Genomic DNA, 24,781 nt, shown 5'->3' with positions numbered 1-24,781 from the left:
GGCAGGCACAGTGGCCAGCAACAAGAGCTTACTATGTATTACCGGGCACAGTGCTAAGTATCTTCTAACTGTTCTCACTTAATCTTTACAATCCTGGACAGGGTATTATCTCTGTTTTATAAATGAGAAAACTCAGGCAAACGATAAGCAAGTTGCCTGAGAAGTCACAGGTATGTGCTGTGCTGTGTTCAGTAGCTCAGTTGCATCCGACTCTGTGACCCCATAGACTGTAGCCCACAAGGCTCCTTCATCCATGGGGATTCTCCAGGCAAGAGTACTGGACTGGGTTGCCATGCCCTCCTCCAGGGGATCTTCCCAACCCAGGGATCAATCCCAGGTCTCTCGCATTGCAGGTGGATTCTTTACCATCCGAGCCACCAGGGAAGCCCAAGAATACTGGAGTGGGTAGCTGATCCCTTCTCCAGGGGAACTTCCCAACTCAGGAATCGAACCGGGTCTCCTGCATTGCAGGAGGATTCTTTACCAGCTGAGCTACGTGGGAAACCCAGTCACAGGTTTCCCAAATCAGTCTGCAGAGGGAGAAGTTGATGTGGGCAAATCAGCCTGCCAGATGTGTCTGCTCAGCCTACCACAGTTTGTAAATTTTACAGATTGAGCCAATGTTTTAAAATTAGGATAAATCAATCAATCCAGATTTCCAGCTTTTCTTGAAAACCAGAAAACCTGGCAACATTTGCAGGCCTGACCCAGATTCATCATCCAGCCAGCGACAACAAGCTGCACCACTGCGGTGGCCGCTGCCGCTCTCAAGGCTACCCCAGTTACCATGACTCCCCAGGGCGGGGCCAGCAAACCTTTTCTGTAAAGGGTCAGAAGGTACCTATTGTAGACTTGGCAGAACATAGGGTGTCTGTTGCAACTACTCAACTCTGCAGTGTGAAAACAGTAACGGGCCACGTGTAAACTAACTCGTGTGGTTGTGTCCCAATAAAACTTTATTTACAAAAACAGGCTGTGGGCTGACTTGGCCCGTGAGCTGTGGTTTGCCAGCCACACTGTGCTCTCGCTGTCCGGATAGTTGAGAAGCACTTCTCGGAACCCATTTCTCTATTAAAAACTGGGAGAGTGCTTACGGCTCCGGCGAGCCTCCCCCGTGGCATGCCTGCGCTCTGCAGACAAGTCGGTCTTCGCCCAACACCTGAGGATGGAACACAGCACGCGAGAGCACAGCAGGCGTCGTGCGGACCGGCCGGGAAAGCCCAGCTGCTGCCCAGAGCCACAGCTTTCCTGCAGTGGGCCATCAGGCCCGGCCGGCCTCTCCTCTCTGCACTCCCCAGTGACTCTCTTATCTGTTCCCACGGCTTCAGTAACCCCATGCACGTTGATCATCCAGATCTGTCTTCAGATACCCTGCCCGCATCACTGGTCCAGCCATCAGCAACCCCAGGGACGGCCCAGAACCGATCAGGCTGTTTCATGCCCCGCCCCCCCGCCACCCAGAGTGTCCACTCCACCTGTCCATTCACTCCTCTCTTAATTCCCTGTGAAATCTTTCCTATACACACTCCTGCCCTGCAGGGAGAAGTGGCCACATCTAACCGCCAATGTCCATGTGACATCTCAGTGCAATTATCTACTTGCCCCCTCCACCAGGGCATGGGCTCCTTACAGGCAAGGATTACGGTTAGGAAAAGATTTTTCAAAGGAGACACAGAACGCTGACTATAAATGAAAAGATACATTTCACTGTGTTAAAATCAAGAATGGTTGTTCAACAAAATGTGCCTTAAAGAAAACAGAAAGTCACAAGCTGGAAAAAGATATGTGCAATAAGCACAAAGGATTAAAATCAAGCATACATAAGAAAACTCTTACAAATCAATTTAAAAAAAAAAATGCCAAGAACCCCACAGAAAAATTGGCAGAAGATATAAAATTTACAGAAACACACATGCCAATAAACTTATGTAGAGATGCTTGACATTAGGGTTTGGTGACATAGAAACCATGATCCCAAAGATCCCATTTTATATCCATTCCATTGGCAAAAAAAAAAAAATCAGCCTATATCAAGTGTTGGCAAGAGTGTGGAGCAAGTGTGGAAGTGTACGAGGGCAAACTCATACAACCACTTCAGAGAGTCTGGCAACAGCTATGGAAATTGAATATTTATTTACCCAATGATCCAGCAAAACACCAACCCTCAGTTCACACCCAAGAAAACCTGAGTAGGTGCAACAGGGAACATGTATAGAAGTGTTCAGAACAGCCCTCTCTCAGCAGCAAAAACCTGGAAACAACCAAGCGCCCATCAGTGGAAGATCAGATGCAGAAACTGGTTTGTTCACACCATGGACTATTATTCAATATTCAAGACAAATGAACCAAGTGACATGCAATACTACGGACAAATTGTAGCAATATTTTTTAGGTTCCTTAGGAATACCCAGGAACCATAAAATAGATAAAAATGAAAGCAAAGGGATAATGGATATCTCAGGATGGGAACGGGAAGAAAGATCAAAAACTGGATATGTATTCTGTCTCAAGATTCTGGCTTTTGTTGTGGATGGATGAAATGCAGGAACTTACAACACTCATTAAAAAAAACTTAGGAAACAAATAAAAGTAGGCCATGTGTGAAACGGGTGATCAGTGTGGAGCAATCCAGTTCTCTGTTTATCTGAGATGAATATTAAAACAAACCCACAGAGGTGACTGTTTAATTCCCCTCCGAGTGCTAAGCACAAACCCTAGCACACAACTCCCGGGGCACACACGGAATGAAGGAGGGGCGCTCCGCCCGTGGCCCCATTCCTGCCATCTCTTAGGTACCTCCAACACGCCTGAAGGCAAACTCACCCTCCCTGCTTCTCTCCCTTTCCTCCTGGATTCCCTGGCTCTGGGCTGCCCCTCCGCCAGCTTCTCCCCACAGCCCAGCAGCTGCCCTGGCTTGCTCTCTCGCTGCCTCAGCCCCCACTGTGAGCACCAGGCTGGGACCTTTCCGCCTCTCACCTGGAGGAGCACACTCTCCCACCTGGATTCTCCAACTGTCTCTCCTCCTCACCCACCTCAGAGACAGGGGCAAGGCGGAGCTTCCTGGAGTACAGTCCTGCCCCCCCCTCTCTCTTCCACACCTCCCTTTGAGGTCTAGAAACATTGTTCACATTCCGTGGCTCACGGTGAAAGTCCATCAGCCAGGTCCCTCCCTATCAACACTATCTGTGGCACACCTCTCTTCAGTACCCCTCTTCCGTCTACGCTTCCCCCTCCCCAACTCCTTCCAGAAAGTGATGACCCACTACCCCATATACATCTGGTTTCCCCAACTCTGTGCTTCAACTTTACCTGGAACCCCACCCACTTGGCCAACCAGTTAAAACACCTCCGGGATGCTGCCACGTGCCCTCTTGCAAGAAAATCCCCTCTCATCAGCTTCTATGGCACTGCATCGGTCCTCCACAGCTCTCTCCGGCCATTCTATCTCTTGAACAAGCCCAGGAACAGCCAGAGTACAAACTTCCCTGTCTACCTCCCTCTACTAGAAGCTGGCGTGATGTAAGGAAACAGTCACAAGGAGAATGACCCAATCCAATCCATTCCACGCTTTCTAGCCAGGGTGCTCATTTAATAAGGCCCTTCCTGGAATTCTCCTGCTAAAATCCCCCAAGTCTTGGCATGACATGTAAAAGCCCCCACACTCAGCCCTCTGCCTACCTTTCAAGGCTTCTCGGCCCTGTGCCCATCTGGTTGCCCCAGCCACACTGAAGCCACACTTACAGTGACCCAGACATGCCGGGTCTCTTCACAACTTTGCATTTACTGACTCCTCTGCCAGGCTTTGTCCCCTACTTCCTGGCTCCTACACCTTCTTCACAATTCACTTTGGCTCTCACGTTCTGGAAGCCTTCTAGACCTTCCCTCCTGGGCAAGGGTGGGGTGGGGTGGGCTCTGCCCTGTGATTACCCACTCCTTGATATGTATCACACCGACAACACCTTGTCACTGTCTATGGTTTATCTTTCCCACCAAACGATGAGCTCCTGGAAAACAGAGTTTTCGTGGCTGGTCACTGCACCCTCAGCACCGAGCAGGGGGCCTGACAAAAACGAAGCACCCAGTAAAGGTTCAAGTGACCAAAGAAATTAAAATTTCCAATGCAGAAATCCTGACTCGTGTCCTTCATCTCATAATGCATGTGTGAAAACAGAAAGTAGCTTCTAAGACTGGTTAAACAGGAGAAGCTGTTGGCAAGAAGCCACCTGAATTTATCTGAGACAGGAGGCAATCAACAATCTACTCGCAAGGCTCACTTTCATCCTGGGGACCTCAAATTTCCCCCTCCCCAGTTCGCACTTTCTCTACTGAAAACCAGATTGGGAAGGCAGCGATGGGAAGTTCCCGTGGCTCTCATCTTTTCTCTGTGGAGAGCTGGCACAAACGGTGCCTTCTTGATGGAGATACCAGATCCTTAGGAGGAATGACTTGTGTAGATTCCCATCTCGATAGAAAACGCAAACAAAAACCGGGCAAATCTGAAAGGCTTGCTGACTCAGCGACACAAATTCCAAGGCACCTTTGCCAACAAGGAAGACGACGATCGGGTTTTAAATTGGGAAACAGCAGTTAGTGAAAACGACTGCACAGATGTTGGGTCTGTGTGCTGCGGCTGGGGACTGGAAACCACCAGATTTATTTTCCAACAGCCTGGGCAGAGCAGAAGGTACAGTAGTCTCCCTCTGCCCACTCAATAATCAAGGGGCTACTTAGGGGAAGGGAAAAAAAAAAAGCCCTTCCACAGAAAGGCCTGAAAGGATTTTGTAAGCCAGTTTGCTTTGTGAGCATCCAAGGAATCAACAAACTAGAGAACGTAAAAGTTTGTCAAGGTCGCACACTAAATGAACAAGACGCCTAGCTACAGTCACCCTGATGGTTTAAGTAAAGCCTGATTACCAGAAAGACCACTTTCCAGAACTCTAGACGAGCTACGATGGCATGCAGAAATATTTCGAGTTTTTTAAGCGGCCAAGCGTCTATGCACACACTATTTCCACTGCTACTGGCACTTAGGGAAGAGGAACCAGTGTGGAGGACAGTAGCTGACTTGAGATAGGGTAGTTTCGGGGGCAAAGGGGGAGGGAAGTCTTGTAAGTCCTCTTCACAGCGTAAGCTACTGGCACCCCGCAGAAGAGAGCCAGGGTTCCAGAGAAGAGGCACTTCCTGGAAGGCGGACCTTTCTTGAGAAGAAGAAAGCGGAGTTAGTTAAGCGAACTCCTCAGAAGTACAGCCCCCGACTCCAAGGAGCCGTCCACCGGGAGGCAGACCCCAGCAGGACCCACACCCTCACTAGGGCAGCCCGGTGGCCCCGCCGCCGCCGCCGCCTCCGGGTTCTGTGGGAAAGGGTACTCTCCTCCCGACGGGCCAAACTCTCAGGGTCTGCGCCCCTCCCTTGCCAGCCCTTCGGCTTCCACCTCGGCGTTCCCGCTCCCCACCCGTCCGGTCCTAAAGCTCTGCGGGTGTCTCTCAATCCCCTCAACTCCCGCCCCCGGGGACCTCCACCCGGAGGCCGGTCCCCGCAATCCCCCCGGGACCTCACCCCGGAGCGCCCCTCCAGCCTGGCCCAACCCTCCCTCACGCCCACGCCCGCCCCCTTCCGGTCCCAGCTCGGCTCGGTCTCCCCCGCGTCCCCGGGACCCCAGCCCTAGGCGACGAGCAGGTGGCCTGGCCCGCCCCTCTCACCGAGACTGAAGAGAGCGAGGCAGGCGGGCGGAGGACACCGCCGCGCTCAGACTGCAGCTCCGCTTCGGCCTGGGCACTGCTCCGGCTGTAGCTCCCACTCCAACGAAGAGGCAGCCTGAGTGAAACTCGGCGTCGCAGCTTCCTCGGATTCCAGTGCGCGTGCCCAAGACGCTCAGCCTTCTGGGAAACGTAGTTCCGGCGGGGCAGCAGGGGGGCGGGGCCCAGCCCGACGTGCACCTGTTCAGTTCAGTTCAGTTCAGTCCTGTCCGACTCTTGGCGACTCCACGGACTGCAGCGCTCCAGGCTTCCCTGTCCATCACCTGCTCCCGAAGCTTGCTCAAACACATGTCCTTCGAGTCGGTGATGCCATCCAACCATCTCATCCTCTGTCGGCCTCTTCTCCTGTCCTCAATCTTTCCCAGCATCTGTGTCTTTTCCAATGAGTCGGCTCTTCGTATCAGGTGGCCAGAGTATTGGAGCTTCAGCTTTATCATCAGTCCCTCCAATGAATATCCAGGACTGATTTCCTTATAGATTGACTGGTTTGATTTCCTTGCTGCCCAAGGGACTCTCAAGAGTCTTCTCCAACACCAGAGTTCAAAAGCATCAATTCTTCAGAGCTCAGCTTTGTTTATAGTCCAATTCTCACATCCATACGTGACTACTGGAAAAACCGTAGCTTTGACTAGACCGACCTTTGTCGGTAAAGTAATGTCTTTCCTTTTTAATATGCTGCCTAGGTTGGTCATAGATTTTCTTCCAAGAAAAAAAGAGCTTTGTTGAAGGAAATGGCAACCCACTCCAGTATTCTTGCCTGGAGAATCCCAGGGACGGGGGAGCCTGGTGGGCTGCTGTCTATGGGGTCGCACAGAGTTGGACACGACTGAAGTGACTTAGCAGTAGCAACTTACTTGGGTGCCTCCCAGGAGAGCTTCATACCTACTCAGGTGACAAACCCTTAAACTCGCAACTACAATCTAGTGTGAAAAATGTGATAAAAGGGTAAGAGCATTGAAGGGGTGCCTAATTGCAGGAAGAGGGGATGTCAGAAAGACATTGCAAGGGAAGTGACACTAGAATTGGATTTTGAAGACTGAATAGGGGTTTGTCAAATGGAATACAGGGAAACCTTTGCAAAGAATGAGAGATGAGAAAGTGCCTGATGCATTCAGGAAGCAAGAAATGTTCGGTGTAGCCAAGGGAGAGGATAGGTACATGGACAGGGTGAAGACAAAGAAAATGGATTAGGAAAAAAAAAAAAAGAAAATGGATTAGGGTGTGGCAGGATATGGGGAAATGGCTGGGTGAGATTATGAAGGACTCTAAATATCACGCAAGAAATTTAGTCCACTGGAGTCAATGGAAGGATTTAAGCAGGGGAAAGAGAGGCAGCATTGCACTTTAGAAGGATACCCTTGTGGTGGGTGGAGGATTGAGAAAGGAGTGGGGAGACCAGTTTGGAGGCTTAGGCTGTAGACCAGGTCAAAAGTGATGAGGCTTAAACCAGGCTAGTGACTAATCTTTTGGATCACACACTTCCTTTACAAAACTAAAGAAAGCTATTCCCAGAAAAATGCTCAGATGCATTCACATGTGTACACACAGACATTTTGCATACAGTTCCAGGGGGTTCAGAGTCCTCTGAATCTTGGGCTCTAATTGGATAGCTTTACATAATCAAATCAAAAGCTAGTGAAGGAAGAGAAGGAGTGCTTGCAGCAGGCCCAGTCTCTGGTACCCTAGGCCAGGACCTCGTACCGCCCCGGAGCTGACTTAGAGGACACCGGTCTTGAGTCTGGGAAGGCATCGAAGTCAGGGTCTCCCAGTTATGCCCAGAGCCAGCTCTCCATAGAGGAATGGAGGGTAGCGTTTTACCTGCGATTTATACTAGATGCCTGAAGTGGCTACAGATTAGGACACTTCCCTTCCCCTCTCAGAGCCTCAGTTACCTCAGCCACAATCACTGACAGGATATCTCAGGCACCTAGTAGGTGCTGAGCACTGGACATGCATCAGCTCAGTGAATCCTCTCAACGAGATGGATGTTATTCCCAGTTTTTTGGACCTCACCCATGGCATGCAGGACTGTGGAGTCCTAGCCACTGGACTGCCAGGGAATCCCCTGAGGAATGCTGACTTCTGAAGGACAGATGAGAGGCAGAAATGCCTGGGGAAGAGGCTGGACTTGGGGACATGGGGTGAGCATGATGTCTTAGATCCAAGAGAAGGGTTCCATGAAGGGGGTGCTCAATGATGACAGACACTTCTGAGAGGCCCAACCTGCTGGTCCCCGGGAGGGGAGCCCATCCCAGAACCCAGGGCTCCTGCCTCCCTATCTGGGGCTCCCTCATTTTTAAGTCAACCGGCTGACAATCAGAAACGTCCCAAACTTCTGACTTAGCACAGGAAGGCCATTGGTGACCGCACAGCGGTCTCCGTTGAGAGACCCGAACTGAGGTCATGGAGGTTAGGAACGCCTGGGAGTACAGGCAGCTCTTCCAAGAGCCATCTTTGTGTTCCACATGTGGGAGGGGGGATTGAGAGGATCGTAGAGGATTAAACCCCCACGGGGGGGGGGGGATGACGCCACTTACATAAGGATGCCTGTGGCCATGTGCACTTCAGAGGACACGAGCCGACCCAGTGACCTCTGAAAGGCGGAAATAGCAGGTGATACACTGTCTTTGTACTTCTCCTGTAGCATTTGAGTGTGTCCCAATGAATAGTTTCCATTTTTATAACCTGAAAGGAAAGACTATTTTTATTTGGGGAAAAATGAAGAGTTCCGGTTGTGAAAAGAGGCAAAATAGGGCAGCAGCAAGAGGGAGAAGCGGGGACAGGGACTCTGAGCTTTTAGACAGGAGAAAGTGAGTGTGCTGTGCCCTGAGGTCACAGCAAGATGTCCCTCGGGAAGCTGGAAATGAGGGAAGCTGGATGGACCACTTGCAAACTGAACCTGAAGCCAATACACGCAGCAGAAGGGGGCTGGTTAAATGACCCTGGGATGCTAGGTAGAAAGGATGAGGAAGACTCACAGGTCCTGATGGAACTGGGAGCTGAGATCTAGTGTTAAGTAAAAAAGGAACTTTCAGAGCAGAGGGTTACAGTAGAGTAGGTAGTTATTTGTGTGTGTGTTTATTGGTGTGTAGTTGATTTACAATGCTTTGTTAGTTGCAGGTGCGCACCAAAGTGAATCAGTTATTCATAGACATATATTCGTTCTTTTCAGATTCTTTTCCCGTATAGCTCATTACAGAGTATTGAGTTCCCTGCACTATGCAATAGGTTCCTTTTTTTTTTTTTTTTTGCAGTAGGTTCTTATTAGTTATCTATTTTATATATGCTAGTGTGTATATATCAATCCCAATCTCCCAATTTACCCCCCCTTCATCCCCTTCCCACATAACCATGTTTCTTTTCTACATCTGTGACTCGATTTTTGTTTTATAAATAAGTTCCTTAGTGCCATTTTTTAGATTCTACATATAAGCTATATCATATATTTGTCTTTGTCTAAACTACCTCACTCAGCATGACAATCTCTGGACCCATCCATGTTGCAAATGGCATTATTTCATTCTTTTTATGGCTGAGTAATATTCAACTGGGCTTTCCTAATGGCTTGGTGGGTAAAGAATCCACCTGCATTGCAGGAGACGCAAGACATGCCTGTTTGATCCCTCAGTTGGGAAGATTCCCTGGAGGAGAAAATGGCAACCCACTCCAGTATTCTTGCCTGAAAAATCCCATGGACAGAGGAGCCTGGCAGGCTACAGTCCAAAGCATTCCAAAGGATAGGACACAACTGAATGCCTGAGCACACAGCACGATATTCCACTGTAAATGGGTACCACATCTTTATCCATTCCTCTGTCAATGAACAGACATTTAGGTTGCTTCTCTGTCCTGGCTACTGTAAATAGTGCTGCAGTGAACACTGATGTGTGTGTGTGTGTTCAAAATGCACACACAGGCTCATTGGCAGAGATTTTTCTGGGAGGAAATCTAAGATGCTCCAAGAAGGTAACAGATGAGCTGAAGACTTTTATTTTATTTACTATATATTCGGGCTTCCCTGATAACTCAGCGGTAAAGAATATGCCTGTAATGCAGGAGACACAGGAGACATGGGTTCGATTCCTGGGTTAGGAATATCCCCTGGAGGTGGAAATGGCAGTATTCAATGCTAATATTTTCTATCACAAAAATATGAGACTGCCCCCACACACACACAATAGGGTAGGTTAGGTATGCCTTGTGGGAGCTGAAACATTCCTGGCAGAGGCTCTGTCCTTAATCATCTGCCCAGAAGGAAAGACTTTTTTCTAACGTCTTAAAGACCAGGACTTGTTCCACCCATGGAACTTTGAGGGTTCCTAAGCAACGGAAGGGCTTCCCAGGTGGCCCTAGTGGTAAAGAACCCTCCTGCCAATGCAGGAGACATAAGAGACGCAGGTTCGATCCCTGGGTTGGGAAGATCCCCTGGAGGAGGGCAAGGCAACCCACTCCAGTATTCTTGCCTGGAGAATCCCATGGACAGAGGAGGTTGGCTATAGTCCATGGGGTCGCACAGAGTCAGATACGACCAAAGCGACTTAGCACGCACCCACATAAGCAACTGAGAATGAATGATGTGGCCCAAGAAAGAGGTGGCCATAGATGGGGGAGTGGTGGTGGCCAAAGGAACTTAGATTGAAAAATAAAGTTGGGGTGAGGGGAACTTTCCTGGTGGCCCATTGGTTAAGACTTTGTGCTTCCCATGGAGGGGGTGTGGGTTCAATCCCTGCTTGGGGAACTAAGATCCCACATGCCATGGGGCATGGCCAAAAGAAATAAAATAGCCTAAAAATAAATAAATTAACAGTCGGACTTCCCTTGTGGTCCAGTAGTTAAGACTCTGACTGTCTACTCCAGGGGGCAACCAGGTTCAACCCCTAGCAGGAAACTAAGACCTCACATGTCACGTGATGTGGCCAAAAAAATAAAGTCCTTCAACTCCACTCCAGGTGTCAGCATTTCCTGCTTCCGAAAGCTCCAACCCTGGAACCAGCCTCCAGCTCACCCTGGAGCAAGAAAAGATCAACGTAAACCTGGGGAAAGGCAAGACACTGGAGCCCAGGGATGCCGCTGAGGGGATCAAGCCCTTTCTGATGTTTTGCTTGGGAAGGCAGAATTTTGTTGTGTGGTGCCTCAGCTAATTGGCCTCCATCTGATACTCCGGAGGGCTTGTGTGATTAGAAGCCACAGCTGCCTTGCTCATTATTTCTGATTAATAGGCAGCACTTGGCATCTCTGGGCAATGATGCTGGCTTAGGATCCAGGTGTGATCTACACAGCCCATAAGAGCATGATGGCTTTGCAGCCCTGAGGTGGGAAGCTGTCCCCACCGAAAGCATTGTCTTATGTAAGTCCCAGTCCCTTGGAACACGATTTGATGAACTGCTTTGTCCTCGCTAGTTCCCTTGCTGCCAGTCTGAAATAACTAATGTGTACTCAGAGTTAATACATTGGAGACGTTTGTTTTAAATCTAAGCAATCACACTTGACCTCTGGCCCTCATTCCACAGTTATTGTTTTTATTGTAAAGTAATGCTTGGCACCCTGGTGTCAGAAAGAGAAAAAGAGAAAAGAGAGAGAGAAAAGAAAAAGAGAGAGAGAGAGAGAGAGAGAGAGAACAGGCCCCAAATGGACTCACTTGTGCTAAGCTCAACAACAGGAAACCAAGACTTACTACCTAATTGCAGTTTCAGCCTCTCCCAGGAAAATAATCCTTTAGCCAGCTTCTCCTTTAACCAGTCAATCTGGAATCACCTAGCCAGTACCCAGTGGTGGTTCAGACAGTAAAGAATCTGCCTGCAACCCAGGAAACCCTGGTTCAATCCCTGGATCAGGAAGATCCCCTGGAAAAGGGAATGGCAAGATCAGGCTTCCCATTGATCTTCAGAATACTGGTTACCCACTCCAGTATTCTTGCCTGGAGAATCCCATGAACAGAGGAGCCTGGTGGGCTACAGTCCATGGGGTCCCAAAGAGGAGGACACAAATGAATGAGTAACACACACCCATCAGTGGAGTGATTCGCCCCATAAACACTTCGTGCCCATAGTAGGAGGGTAACTTTCCCTGAAATAACCCACTCTGCCTAAAACTTCCTCTTCCCACCCGCTTCTGCCTATAGAAGCGTTTCACTTTGTACAGCTGTTTGGAGGTCCTTTCTATTTGCTAGATGGAGTGCTGCCTAACTCATGAATCATTGAATGAAGCCAGTAAGGTCTTTAAATTTACTCAATTGATTTGTGTGTTTTACATTCATTTGGGATCTTGAGTTACTCAAGAGAAGGGATCAGGGCCTTCTTTGGCAGTCCGGTGGTTAAGACTCTGAGCTTCCACTTCAGTGGGCGTGGGTCCAATCCCTGGTCAGGGAACTTAAGATTCCACATGCCATGCAGTGCAGCCGAAGGGAAAAAAGATAAAGAGAAGGGATCCACTGCGGCGTGTGGACAAACTCAGGTGTCCTAGCCTGAAGGCTGAGGGCAGGTGGTCCCTTGGTAGACAGTGGGTTATCTTTCTGGTGATATCCAACCTCCTCTGGAAAATTTCCATTAGCCCTTAGGAGTTGCTCAGAATCTATTGAAGAAAAAAACAAAACACCTGATAAATCTCACACCTGTCAGGAAAAATTGTAAAAGACCTTGAAAATGAAATGAAATTCACTCAATTGTGTCCCACTCTGTGAGACCCCATGAACTGTAGCCCGCCAGGCTCCTCTATCCATGGGATTCTTCAGGGAAGAATACTGGAGTGGGTAATCATTCCCTTCTCCAGGAGATCTTCCCTGACCCAAGGATTGAACCCGGGTCTTCTGCATTGCAGGCAGATTCTTTGCTGTCTAAGCCACCAGGGAAGCCCCCAAAAGACCTTGAAATAGGCAGAAAGTTAATCTGGAAGGATGTTAGAAAACGCCTGCTTACCTGATTCTTTGAATCTGTGCCTGTGCCTTTCCTTTTACAAAACCGATAGTAATACAAATAACTCTTATCCAGAGGGATGCTATTGACTTCTGTCTGTGGAAGCCGTTTTTGCCTCTATTAGCAAATTCATGTCTGCATTTCTGCTTGCCTTTGTAAATCTGTTGGGTCTTTTTTTGTTTTCCTTTGTTTTCTTTTTTTCCTGATTCTCATTGGAACCACTTTTTTACGCCTTGCACTTACTGTCAATGAATGAGTTAAAATAAGATCTTCGACACTTTTTATATTTGTGGGATCGTGATTCTTTTCTTCATTGTTCTTTAACATACCTCATATCTCCCTTTTTCCCCTGGCTATCAGGAAGGCAAAATTTTAAGATTAAGTTGTCTTATTTTTCTAAACATTTTACCAGTGGGGAATGCCTGTGGGCTGGGGCTGCAGCCTGGCTCAGGCAACAAGTGTGTGGGATTTCCCAAAAGGGCAAGCAAGGGGCAGCTGGAGCCCCCAGGATGTGCTATGTGACTTTGGGTGAAGTTTTAAACCTTCAAGTCTTGATTCACCCAGGGTTTCCTAGCAATACAATAGAAGCTTCCCCAAACAAACACCAGGGAACCGTGTGCCTGAGCTGTGTGCCTGCCACTTTCTTCCCTTTCCCACGGAAGCTCCACCTTGAGGCGGGCAGGCAGGGTCCTCTGACATTACTGCTGGAGGCCAGTGTCTCCGCTCACTGAGCTGAGACCCCCCGGGAACTGGCTGGGGCTGACACTCGGGGTCACATCCTCAGCACACTTCCTCCCCACACCAGACCCAGCCACTTCCTCTGAGGACAACAGAAGTTGAATGAGAGATGAGTTCCTGAGATGTTGCAATACCCGGGACCATGAGGACAAGTAACCCGTAGGTGTCTGCAGCATGGACAGTCCCCCAGGGGCCCTGGGAGTAATCTTTCTGGAGAGTAGCTCTGAATGCCCACTGAGTTCCAAGTGTCACATGAATCCTTCCCATAACCCTGAAGTTGAGAGCTCCCCTACCTGAAACAGGATAAAGCTTAGCAGGAGGAAGTGGGCTCAGGAAGGGGTGGACCTGGGTGGGAGATGAGACCAGCCACCTGGCCCAGGGGTCCTGACCAGGATTCCAGCAACGCTCTGCTAATCTGCAGACAGTACCAGGTTACAGATGTAGGGAACTGCCAGCCCGACCGTGGCCGGCTTTCTGTCGGCCCCCGGACTGTACTCCGCTGCTCAGCTGATCTCCCCGACAGGGACAGTCCATCCATGGCACTCAGCCCTTCAGTGGCTCTTCTTCCTGTCATCAGCCCTACGCAGCCTCCCTCTCTACTCTCCCCCTTACTGGACATCCAGGCCCTCCAATCCACCAGGGCCCATGTTCTCCCCCTGTCCTCTCTTCCCTTCATACCCACCTCCCCCATTTTGCCCAGCTAGGAGGAACTGCTTGATCTTTGAGGATTTACTCCAGGATCACCGCCTCCAGGAAGCCCACCCCTCCTACCCCAAGTCTCTTGTTATATAGCATACCTGATAGGAAGGGAGGCAGATTCCTTCTTGATGCAAATCCCTTGGCCCAGGATCAGCCGGGGATTTTGTTGAGATGCAGTCTTAGGTCTGGAATGGGGTCCCAAACTCTGCCTTTCCCACAATCCCCAGGTGATGCCCAGTGGTGTTAATAAAAAAAAAAAAAATACATGGACTTCACTGGCGGTACAATCATTAAGAATCTGCGTGTCAGTGTAGGGGACACGGGCTCAATCCTTGGTCCAGGAAGATTCCTCATGCTGTGGAACAACTAAGCCCTTGTGCCCTAACTACTGAGCCCCCATGTTACAACTACTGAAGCCCACGCCACTGGAGTCCACGCTCCACAACAAGAGAAACCCCTGCAATGAGAAGCCCATGCACTCCAACTAGAGAGTAGCCCTCCGCTTGCACAACTAGAGAAAGCCTGTGTGCAGCAATGAAGACCCAGTGCAACCAAAAACAAATTTTTAAAAACCATGGGAAAAAACCAACAACAGAGGAGCAAGGATCTAGGCCTTCCTGTAATTCTGAGACCCCGAATCACAAAATCTTGTTCTGAATGTTTTTAAGCACCATTGGTTCCAATCAAGTTTATGCCTCAATAGCCCTGCCCAGCTGGAACCAGCCCCATTTGGCCCCCAAGGGTGCTCAGGGCTCACAGCAGGTGACTAGCAAAGCTGGGATTCCACAGTGATCTTTACCCAGTGAGGAGTCACAGCCAGGGGCGAGGTTGGAGGCAGCTAAGGGCCAGCCCAACATAGGGACATCACAGCCCTCATCAGAAAGAGCATGGCCACCTCCTCTGGAGAAGGGCCGCAAACTTCCTGGGTGCCCTTCCCTCACTGAGCACCCCTAGGGCCTGTGGCCCAGCTGAGAGCACAGAAGCCTCTGTGAATGGAGTGAGGGAGGCTGAGAAGCAGGTCCTGTCTGTCACAGGAAGCCGTGAAGCACCCATAGCTAGTGACTAGACGCTTGCTCCTCAGAAGAAAAGCTATGACCAACCTAGACAGCATATTAAAAAGTAGAGATATTACTTTGCCAACAAAGGTCCATCTAGTCAAAGCTTTGCTTTTTCCAGTAGTTATGTATGGATGTGAGAGTTGGACTATAAAGCAAGCTGAGCACCGAAGAATTGATGCTTTTGAACTGTGGTGTTGGAGAAGACTCTTGAGAGTCCCTTGGACTGCAAGGAGATCCAACCAGTCCATCCTAAAGGAAGTCAGTCCTGAATATTCATTGGAAGGAGTGATGTTGAAGCTGAAACTCCAACACTTTGGCCACCTGATGCGAAGAACTGACTCATTGGATAAGCCCCTGAGGCTGGAAAAGATTGAGGGAAGGAGAAGGGGACGACAGAGGATGTGATGGTTGGATGGCATCACCAAGTCAATGGACATGAGTTTGAGCAAGCTCCGGGAAGGACAGGGAAGCCTGGGATACTGCAGTCCGTGGGATCGCAGAATTGGACATAACTGAGTGACTGAAGTGAACTGAGACCACAGCACCCCCACACCCCGGAGGGGCTCCTCTACAGCAGTCTCAGCTCTCAAGATGAGCACTGCCTTCAGCCATCACCTATGGCCTTTGAGCTTCTAGTCCACAGACATGTGGTTTTCTACCAGCTGCCACTAGAGAAAAAGACTAGAAGTCCTTTCCTCCTTGCCCCAGATCCATGGGGCCCAGAGCCAGGACCCTCTGCCACCCTAGAAGTGGGGCAGGGCCCACCCCACTTCAGCCCCCAACATCCCTTATCTTAGGCTTCTTGCACACACGGGGTTATAGTTGCCCCTGGACAAGTGAGCCTTGGCCCAAGGAAGGACACATTGCCCAAAGCTAGGAAAACACAGGCTTGTCTTTACAAACCAACTTGGCCTCTCTCCTGTTGTTTAGTCACCAAGTCGTGTTAGACTGCAACCCCATGGACTGTAGCCTGCAACCCCATGGACTGTAGCCTGCCAGCCTCCTCTGTCTATGGGATTTCCCAGGTAAAAATACTGGAGTGGGTAGCCATGCCCTCCCTCCAGGGGATCTTCCCAACCCAGGGACTGAATTCTCGTCTCTTGCATTGGCAGGCAGTCTTTACCATTGAGCCACCAGACAAGTCCATACAGACTCACTAAAGACAGTGGTACTTCGATTTCACCATTTGAGTCCATGACCCTGTTATAGCCCGCTCTCCGCCCCTACACAGCCACTCCCAATTCACCCCCATCTAGTCACTGCTCCACACCGATTTCACTTTCTTCTTTTATTGGGAAGCAGACACAGGGCACACAGGGTGAGAAGCAGCCCGACGCCTCCCAGTGAGACCCAGGACAATGGCGGCCAGAGTTAGGGTCATCACAGTAGCCAGGCCTAAGCCCAGCATCACCAGAGGGGGAGAGGAGGTGGGCCCTTCCATGCCACGGTCCCTCATCTTCCCCAGGAAGATCAGCGGCCCCACTGTGACGTCTGCTTCCTCCGTCACTGAAAGACAAGACATCTGAGGGTTACCCGAGTCCCCAAGCCAGGAAGCAGGTGAGGGGTTCTGTTCTGCTCAGCGGGCTGAACCAGTAGGTTTAGTTCTAGGAGCTGCATTAGTTTCCCAGATCCCAGATTATGGGCTGCCCTGATGGCTCAGCGGTAAAGAATCTCTAGCCAATGCAGAAGACACAGGTTCAATCCTTGGGTCGGGAAGATCCCCTGGAGGAGGACATGGCTACCCACTCCAGTATTCTTGCCTGGGAAATCCCATGGACAGAGGAAACTGGCAGGCTATAGTCCATTGGGTCATAAAGAGTTGGACACGACTGAGCAAAACTTAATAACCCCCTGATTGTGCGTCAGGACTCCAGGGTGACTGCAGAATGGCCCTGGCCAACATCAGGTGGGGGCTTGGAGCCTCTCTCACTTAGCTTTGAGATGGAATCCCCTAGAAATACATGTTAAGTCCCTTCAGTAGGGTTTGACTCTTCAGGACCCCATGGACTGCAGCCCACCAGGCTCCTCTGTCCATGGGTTCTCCAGGCAAGAATACTGGAATGGGTTGCCATGCCCTCCTCCAGGGGATCTTCCCCCACCCAGGGATAGAATCCTTATCTTTTATGTCTCTTGCATTGGCAGGCAGTTTCTTTACCATTAGCGCCACCTGGGAAGCCATCCCCTAGGGGTAAGCAGAATTAAATGGGGAACAAGAAAAGGACTGTCACCCTAAGGCAACAGCTGGTGCCTCTGAGGGGAGGGGCCTCCCGAGACCTACCGTGCCTGCGACTTCGGGGAACAGGCTGGCCCTCCCGGTGGGACAGCCTCATGGAACGGCCTGAAATGCCGCAGCGCCCCTTGCTACAGCATCGACAGATGTCAGTGGGGCCTTCAACCGGGGACCACCTGAGTGAAATACAGGAAATTAGACAGCTGTGCTGCCTTCAGGAAGCAGTTTGCGAATAGTGGGCACATTGGGGGAAATCAACACGAGTGAGGGTGGCCGGTCTTCCACCCCAGCCTGGACTCCTTACCTGTTGGAGGACTTGCTGAAGGAACAGGCTTTGTTTAGTTGGTCTGGGACTCGGTCAACCGGAGTGACTTTCAGGTGGCAGGTGATATATATCTGGAAACAAGAGCAGCTATTACGAGGGAAAGTTCTAGGCAGCTCAGTGACTGGTAAGCCAGTTCAATAACCCTTAACTTTTGAGGAGGGGAAGCCCACTTTACAGATGGGAGGATGCAGATTCAGAGATCAGCTTGCCTACAAGTCCAGAGCAAGTTGCAATTTGGATTCTGAATTAGAACCCAACCTATCAGCTTTATTCCTAGACTCTCTCACATTTCTCCCAATCACTCAGCCATGTCTCACCCCCAGGGCCTCATTAAATCAAAACCTTAGAACAGGGAATCAAGCCCAGTGGGAACAAAATCCAACTTGGCTGTTGGAATGGGAGGAATTTTGACAAGACAGGTCAGCCCAGGGCCTCTTGGTAGAGGCATCCACAACCAGAGGTCCCCCTCACATTCTAGGGGTTCCACACAGCCCCTCCCCACATCCTGCCAAGGCACTTGAACACCAGCTATCTTTCCTGAAGCCTTCCGCATACAGAACCATAAACTGTGGCCACCACCTAGTGGCTGAATGCACCAGCAGGGAAACCCTTTCGGAAACTTGAATCAGCCAGGCTGCACTCACAACCCAGAGAAGTGCTCCCTGGTCCTTTAGCATCCCTATTCCAGGAAGGGAACTGCCTTGAGCCTCAGCTTCTTCCCAGTTGATGCTAACTGGGGCCTCAGATCCCCGGAGCGGTTCCTCATTAGCTTTTGAGTAAGAGTCCATCTCCCCTGTACTGCAGCCTCGGTTGGCCCAGCCACCTGCCCACCTTTGAGGGAGAGCCCTCCCAGAGTTCAGGCTGCCTTCCCTTGATCAGGATCCTCCTCTGGTCTTCGGTACCCCATCTCCAGATGCGGATGCTGGCTGGCTCAGGGTTGCCCTTGCTGATGGCATCTCCTCCTTCAGTGGACCACCTGTGACGTCCACTTTCTACCCCCAACCAGGATCTTCTACCTTAAGACCCACAAGGTCATCGAACTGGGGACCAGGACCCTTCCCCCATCTAGTCTCCTTTCTCCCCAGCCCCGTTCAAACACATGACCTGCCTTTACGAAGTTTCAGGGCAACACCCAGTAGCTTCAGCTGCACCCTTCCTTTTATCACCGTCTGTAGCAATCGACTCCTGTTCTCAGGTAAGGTGGAGCAGCATCCATGTGCTCATCTACAAATTTCCCACTGCTTGCCTCTCAGCGCCAACCCGCCACGTAAGCCTCTGGTTCAGTGTTCTGTGAACCTAGCTGCTTGTTAGACACAATTTAAATGGCTTTGATGCGTTTGTAAATAGACTAGTGACTAGGTATGGCATAACACTAACAGAACCTAGATGGTAGGTAAATAGCTATTCTCTTTGAAATCCTCTCTCCTTCATATTATTTGCAGATTTTAATGGAGTGGGAAAGTTCATGTCAGACCCCACCCCAGTTAAGTGAAAATATATGGGATGATTAAGTATCAGTATTTTGATGATCTTTCCAGGTGGTCAGAACAGGAGCCACAGCTGGAAATCCTTGCTTTAATCACTGTTCCTTCTTGACCAGCTATCCCGAATTCCCATCCTCCCAACTCCTTTCTCAGGAAAACTCACTTAAGAGCTACTTGAGGGCTTCCCTGGTGGTGAAGGGGTTAAGAAGCTACCTGCCAATGCAGGGGACACAGGTTTGATCCCTGGTCCGGGAAGGTCCCACATGCTACAGGGCAACTAAGCCCGTGTGCCTCAACTACTGAGCCCCCTTCTCTAGAGCCCAGGAGCCCACAGCAAAGACCCAGCACAGCCAAAAGTATTTGAATAGAAGCATCTTTTTAAGATTCTACCAGCACTTTCTGGCGAGCTGCCAGTCCTACCTGTTCTTCCTGCCACAGTCGTCACATGTGGTCCGAATCTTAGCTCCCTCCCCCCAACCCACCACCCTTAGTGTCAAGCTGAGCTTCCTAGCTTAGTGGCTCATCAACAGCACCTGAAGACTTGCTAGGAATGCAGGTGCCAGGCTCTACTCCAAGTCTACTGAACCAAACCCTGGAGGGTATGGGGCTCAGTGGTCTAGTTCAACAAACCCTCCAGGTGATGCTGGTAAACTCAAAGTTCAAGAAGTCACTGGTCTAGCCTATGTTCAAGTTCGAGAGGCTACCTAGTATGAAAAGCTCATACTGACTTCCCTTGCCCTTCTAGAACTCCTCCAGGAAGGCTGGCACCTGCTGTTATGAACTCCTCTACTCTGCCATCTGGGTTCTAGTCCTGCTGACCTTGGTGAGGATAAGGTCAGTGACCTGGTCACCAGATACTGCATTAGCAATGCAGTATCATCATCTGATGTGAACTGTCAGCTGAGTCTCCTGGGTTCCCACTCTCCTACCTTGTTCTGTTTCCAGGATCCCTGACTGATTCCATCCTTCGTGGATTTTCTCACTCCATCCCGCATAGATTTTCTACCCGTCTCTTAAGGCCCATGCTTTCCCAAAGATCTCACTGGAGATCATGGCTTTATCTACTTGCTAAGTTACTAGGATGGGACAGAACTATCAGATCACTGCTTAAGGGAACAGCTCGCAAGCAACAGCACCAGCTTAGGAAGGCTTGTCCACCTGACCCTACGAGTTCAGGCTTATTCCAGGCTATTAAGCCATTACCGTGTTTCTGGAGTCATTAGCAAAATGGAACATGTCCACGATGAACTGGAGGATCTCCGGTCTGGGTCTGGGTGCTTTGAAAGCAGATGAGGCATCAGTGAGACCATCGACGAGACAACTTTGAAGAGAGCAAGTGAAACATAGTTAGAGCCGGAGGAAGGTGACATCTTTCCAGATGTGACAGTCACATCCCAGAAGGGTCCCCTGGAGAGGCAGGCCAGCCTCACCCGTGGAAGTCCACGATGGTGTGGTAAGGGGAGGTGCTCCAGTCCGGCGTCAGCGTGGCCACGCAGTGGTCCACGAACAGTCGCAGGGGCACGTGGCTGCCGGTGTGGACTTGGGCCTGGAGGTGGGCTCTGTCTCCCAGCTGGAAGGTGGGCATCATCTTCTCGGTGCTCCAGTTCTCTGCAAGGCGTGCCGGGGATGAGAGCCTGCCGGAGCACTCCCCTGTCAGCTCCCCGCTCCTGAACCACCTTGCTCACCCTCCATCAGGCGCAGAGAGAAAACCAGCTTCTCCTCCGAGAACACCGTGGTCCTGAATGGCACCCAGGTGGGCTGGATGGCCCAGCTACTCACGTTGCCTTGCCTGCGAAGAGACGAGCAGCTGCAGGGCTCCAGGCCCTACTAGAGACACTGTCCTCCTCTGGGGTGTGTCTGCCCACCTGTCTGAGCACTACCCCCCAGGATTTTGTCTGGGGAGGCCCTTCCACATATGCCTCGTCCCTTGTGCCTTCATCATATCAACACCCTCTCTCTTCCCCCTCCCAGACCAGAGTCAAGTTCAAAGCCTTCCTAGGTGTCCCTGGTGGCTCAAAGAATCCGCCTGCAATGCAGGAGACCTAGGTTTGATTGCTGGGTTGGGAAGATCCCTTGCAGAAGAGAATAGCAACCCACTCCAGTATTCTTACCTGGAGAACTCCACGGACAGAGGAGCGTGGCGGGCTACAGTCCACAGGGTTGCATGGAGTCAGATACGACTGAGCGACTTTTACTCCTCTGCCCTCAGCCCAGCACAGAGGGCCAGGCCTTGTAGTTATAAACCAGTCACCTGGTCCCCAACCCTTTATGCTCCAAGGTCACAGGCACGTACTTTGTGCTGGGGCCTCCCCCACCCTCACTCAGCTACGGAATGCAGGTTATGATGGCCAAGGTCAAGGTCAGAGCTTGGAGCCCACCCCTGCTCTACTGAGGACCCTTTCTGAAGTGAGGGGGCGGGGCAGCCCTGCAGCTTCCCCCAGGAGGCAGCTGTGGCCCCGGCCAGTTTCAGGGGCTCCGAGCAGAGGCCGCAGGGCCACCCCCACTCCCACCAGGACTGAGGGCGGCGACCACAGCCTTAGCCCCTCCCCCTCCTCACAGCCCCACTGCCAGGCGCTGCCAGGCTTGCCGAGGGGCCTCTGGGCCAGGGGCGGCCACACAGACCTGGGGTAGCGGCACTCGATGGGGACCTCCGCGCGGTTAGTCCTCAGGATGGACAGGTTTCCCGCGGGGCGGGGGTTGTGGAGCAGGAAGGTGCTGTACACCAGGGCATCGTCGGTCACCTGAGGGGAAAGGAAGGGGTCAACTCTACCAGCATCACCGCTCCAGGTGTGCCCGGCAAGGGGCAGGGGGGCCGGGGCTGCTGGAGGTGGAAAGAACATGGGCCCTGGGCTCAAAGCCCACGTCGCTGACCCATGGGAGCGCCTGCACAGGCGCCCCGCTTCGCACCTGGTTTCACCGCAAAATCGTGACACCGCCCCTGGGCGTCTGGATCAGCTCCATTTCACCAGCAAGCAGCACCCTGTGACCAGAGGGTGTGAGCTTGGGTGTGAGCTCCCGTCTCAGGCTGCTGCCCCTACCCCAAGACACACACACCGTTTCCTTTTCCAGGGAAGGCCTGGGGGCCAAGAAAGCCCCCAGGAAGAGGCTAGAAAGTTCCAGGAATTTCAACTCACTGCCACAGCGGCTACCACCTAACTCACCCTCCTTTCTTCTGACTTATTCTCACGCTCTTCTCACAGACGAGGAAGCTGGTTTTGTGGTTGCCCGAGGCCGGAAGAACACCAGCAGATGCTGCTGGGCAATTTGCATCCCCTCTCAACGCCCCCCTCCCAGTGAGCAGCTGCCTGGCCCGCCCTCACCGCTCAAACTTCAGGGGAGAGTCCTAGCTGTCCATTAGCGTGGTCCCCAGGTAGAGAATCTGCATTTTTGTGGTACCCGGTGCAAAGGGAAAATGTGGGGCTCCTTGTCCAACAGGAAAGAATGTCAGGACAGTGAAGCATCATTCAAGCAAGCGTGTTCCCCAGAGTCAGCGCAGGTGGTGTTCCCCACAAGCCGCCAGAACCCCACGTGAATTTTCCCACGTGATTCTCCTCTAGTGAGACCAGGCAATCTGCCCAGCTGGGCTCCACGGTAGAGTCATGGGGGATCTTACAGATATTGATGTCTGCCCCCACTTCCATCCCGATTTCAGATGGAATATGGGAATCAGGAGTTCTAACCACTCCCCAGGTGAGTCTGATGACCAAATACTGGGAGTTACTAAGTTAGGATAATTTCTTAACTCTGGGCAGCTCTGGCTTCCCCAAGTTCTCCCCAGGGAAATGAGGCCCAGGCGGCTTCAGGTCCAGCCCTGGGGACCACCCTGAGACCAGAGCTCCCGAGGAGGACTCCCGGGGGGCTGAACTTGCCCTGCCCCTAGCCAACTGAGACCAGAGTCCAAGGGCCAGCTGGGTGGGGGGTGTAACGGAGGCGAGGACAGACCTTCTGAGGGGCAACAGGAAGTTGATCCAGGAATTGTGCAACCACTGGGGTCAGTGCGCCGGCCCTTGCTAGGAGGGTCCTCCTACCGAGACCCTGCCCCTCCCCATCTCCTTGGGAGGCGATCTGGCCTGAATTACTCAGTTTTGCCCCTGCACACACACACACCCATTTGAGACTGCCCCCACGGGACCCACACTTTGAGCCTCTTCAACCACGATGACCTTTGACCCTGCCCTCAAACCACTTTCAACTCAAGGCTTCAAAGCCATTAACATGAATGAGGGACGCCAAATTTTTTTTTCTTCCCTGTGATGACTTCTGGGCTTTGAGGTTTCAAAGCTCACCTCTTCCATACAAGTTTCTAGGGCCCCACGAAAGCGCTGGGCCACCTGCAGAGTATCCCATCACGCTCTCCCCCTGCCCACCCATGTTGACTAAATGTCTCCTGGTTGCCCCCTAGGGGTTCAGAAGTCCTCAGGAATCAGAACGGGGGTGTCCGGCCTGGCGCAAAGTTCACGGCCACCTCTGGTCCCCACCCCGCCTCCCCAGCTTTGGCACCTAGAGGCAGGAACTCCCCCACCCCAGCGCCACCAAGGCCCAGCTTCAGGTCTCAGCGCCTCCACCCACCCAGCTCCCCCGAATGAAAGGAATCCGCCCCAGCCCCACCTCGCACCCACACTCCACACCGCCGGCCCCCTCCCTTGTCATCCCACCAAAGCTGGGGCTGCCGAGGGGGGCCAAGCCTCACCTGCAAGATGTTGCCACATTCATGCAGCCCGACCTCAAACCTAACCACGCCATCCGTGTCCGCGGAGGCCAGTGGCTCGCAGTTGTCGGGGCCCAGGGTGAGGTCCTCAGGCCGGATGAGCTTCCCGGTGCCGAAGAGGTCTTTGTCGACCGTGACAACCAGCTGAGCCTCCTGACACTCCACCATCACGGTGGGCGGTTTCGATGGCCTGAAGCGCTCGGTTTCATCATCCCAGAAGGGCTGGGGGCTGCAGAGCTCCGTGCTTCCCCAGAGCAGAAAGCAGAGGAAGAGCCTAGAACGCAGCCCCATGGTGCCCACGGAGACACTCCCACCCACTGTGACTCCTGGGCCGGCACCACCCACCGTCTTATACCCCCGGTGAGGGCCACTCACACCTGGGCTCCCAACTGCCTCTCTTCCGCAGTCAATCAGGTGGGCCAGGCCCCTGATGCTCAAAGTGGCCCCCCGGGCCCACAGCATCAGCCTCACCTGGGAGCTTGTTCGAAAGGCAGACTGGGATTTCTCTGGTGGCCCAGTGGTTAGGAAGGTGCACTTCCACTGCAGGGGGCACGGGTTCAATCCCAGATGGGGGACCTAAGGTCCTGCAAGCATCGTGGGCAGGCCAAAAGAAAGAAAGAAACCCAGATTCTCTGACGCAGCCCAGGCCGACTATGTCGGGACCCAGTCTTCTGCTCTCTCCCCAAGTGATCTGTATCCACATTAAGTTTTGAGAAGCATCAGCTGGTAGCCTGGTCAGTCATAGCTTCTCACCCCTTCCCTCCTCCCACCCTTTGCTGGCCTTTCCCTCATCACCTAGAGAGGGAGCTAAGAGCTACCTGGATCCTTAGGGTGTGTGTGTTGGTCGCTCAGTCGTGTCTGACTCTTTTCA

At 51.8% G+C, this 24,781-nt stretch overlaps 2 protein-coding genes across 3 annotated transcripts in view; both read right to left on the bottom strand.

The window, feature by feature from the left end:
• The window catches only part of DTX2 (deltex E3 ubiquitin ligase 2), a 33,581-nt gene extending 27,730 nt beyond the window's left edge, over positions 1-5,851 (bottom strand). For both annotated transcript variants that reach the window (XM_043915032.1, XM_043915033.1), the window contains exon 1: positions 5,701-5,851. The gene's annotated coding sequence lies outside the window, so the exon portion shown is untranslated. The remainder of the gene's footprint in view (positions 1-5,700) is intronic.
• A 10,585-nt stretch (positions 5,852-16,436) lies between these two features.
• ZP3 (zona pellucida glycoprotein 3) lies at positions 16,437-24,226 on the bottom strand. The gene is made up of 8 exons (XM_043915596.1): positions 23,893-24,226; positions 21,825-21,943; positions 20,888-20,991; positions 20,633-20,810; positions 20,406-20,523; positions 17,698-17,789; positions 17,442-17,569; positions 16,437-16,669 (listed from the first exon to the last, which is right to left on the bottom strand). The coding sequence occupies exons 1-8, from the start codon at positions 24,199-24,201 to the stop codon at positions 16,452-16,454; spliced, it is 1,266 nt and encodes a 421-aa protein (XP_043771531.1). The 5' UTR covers positions 24,202-24,226; the 3' UTR covers positions 16,437-16,451.
• Positions 24,227-24,781: the final 555 nt, after the last annotated feature.

Source organism: Cervus elaphus, chromosome 10, assembly GCF_910594005.1.
Source record: "Cervus elaphus chromosome 10, mCerEla1.1, whole genome shotgun sequence".
NCBI lineage: Eukaryota > Metazoa > Chordata > Mammalia > Artiodactyla > Cervidae > Cervus > Cervus elaphus.
Note: the sequence above shows the minus strand (reverse complement) of the source record. Positions and strands in the feature narration are given on the sequence as shown.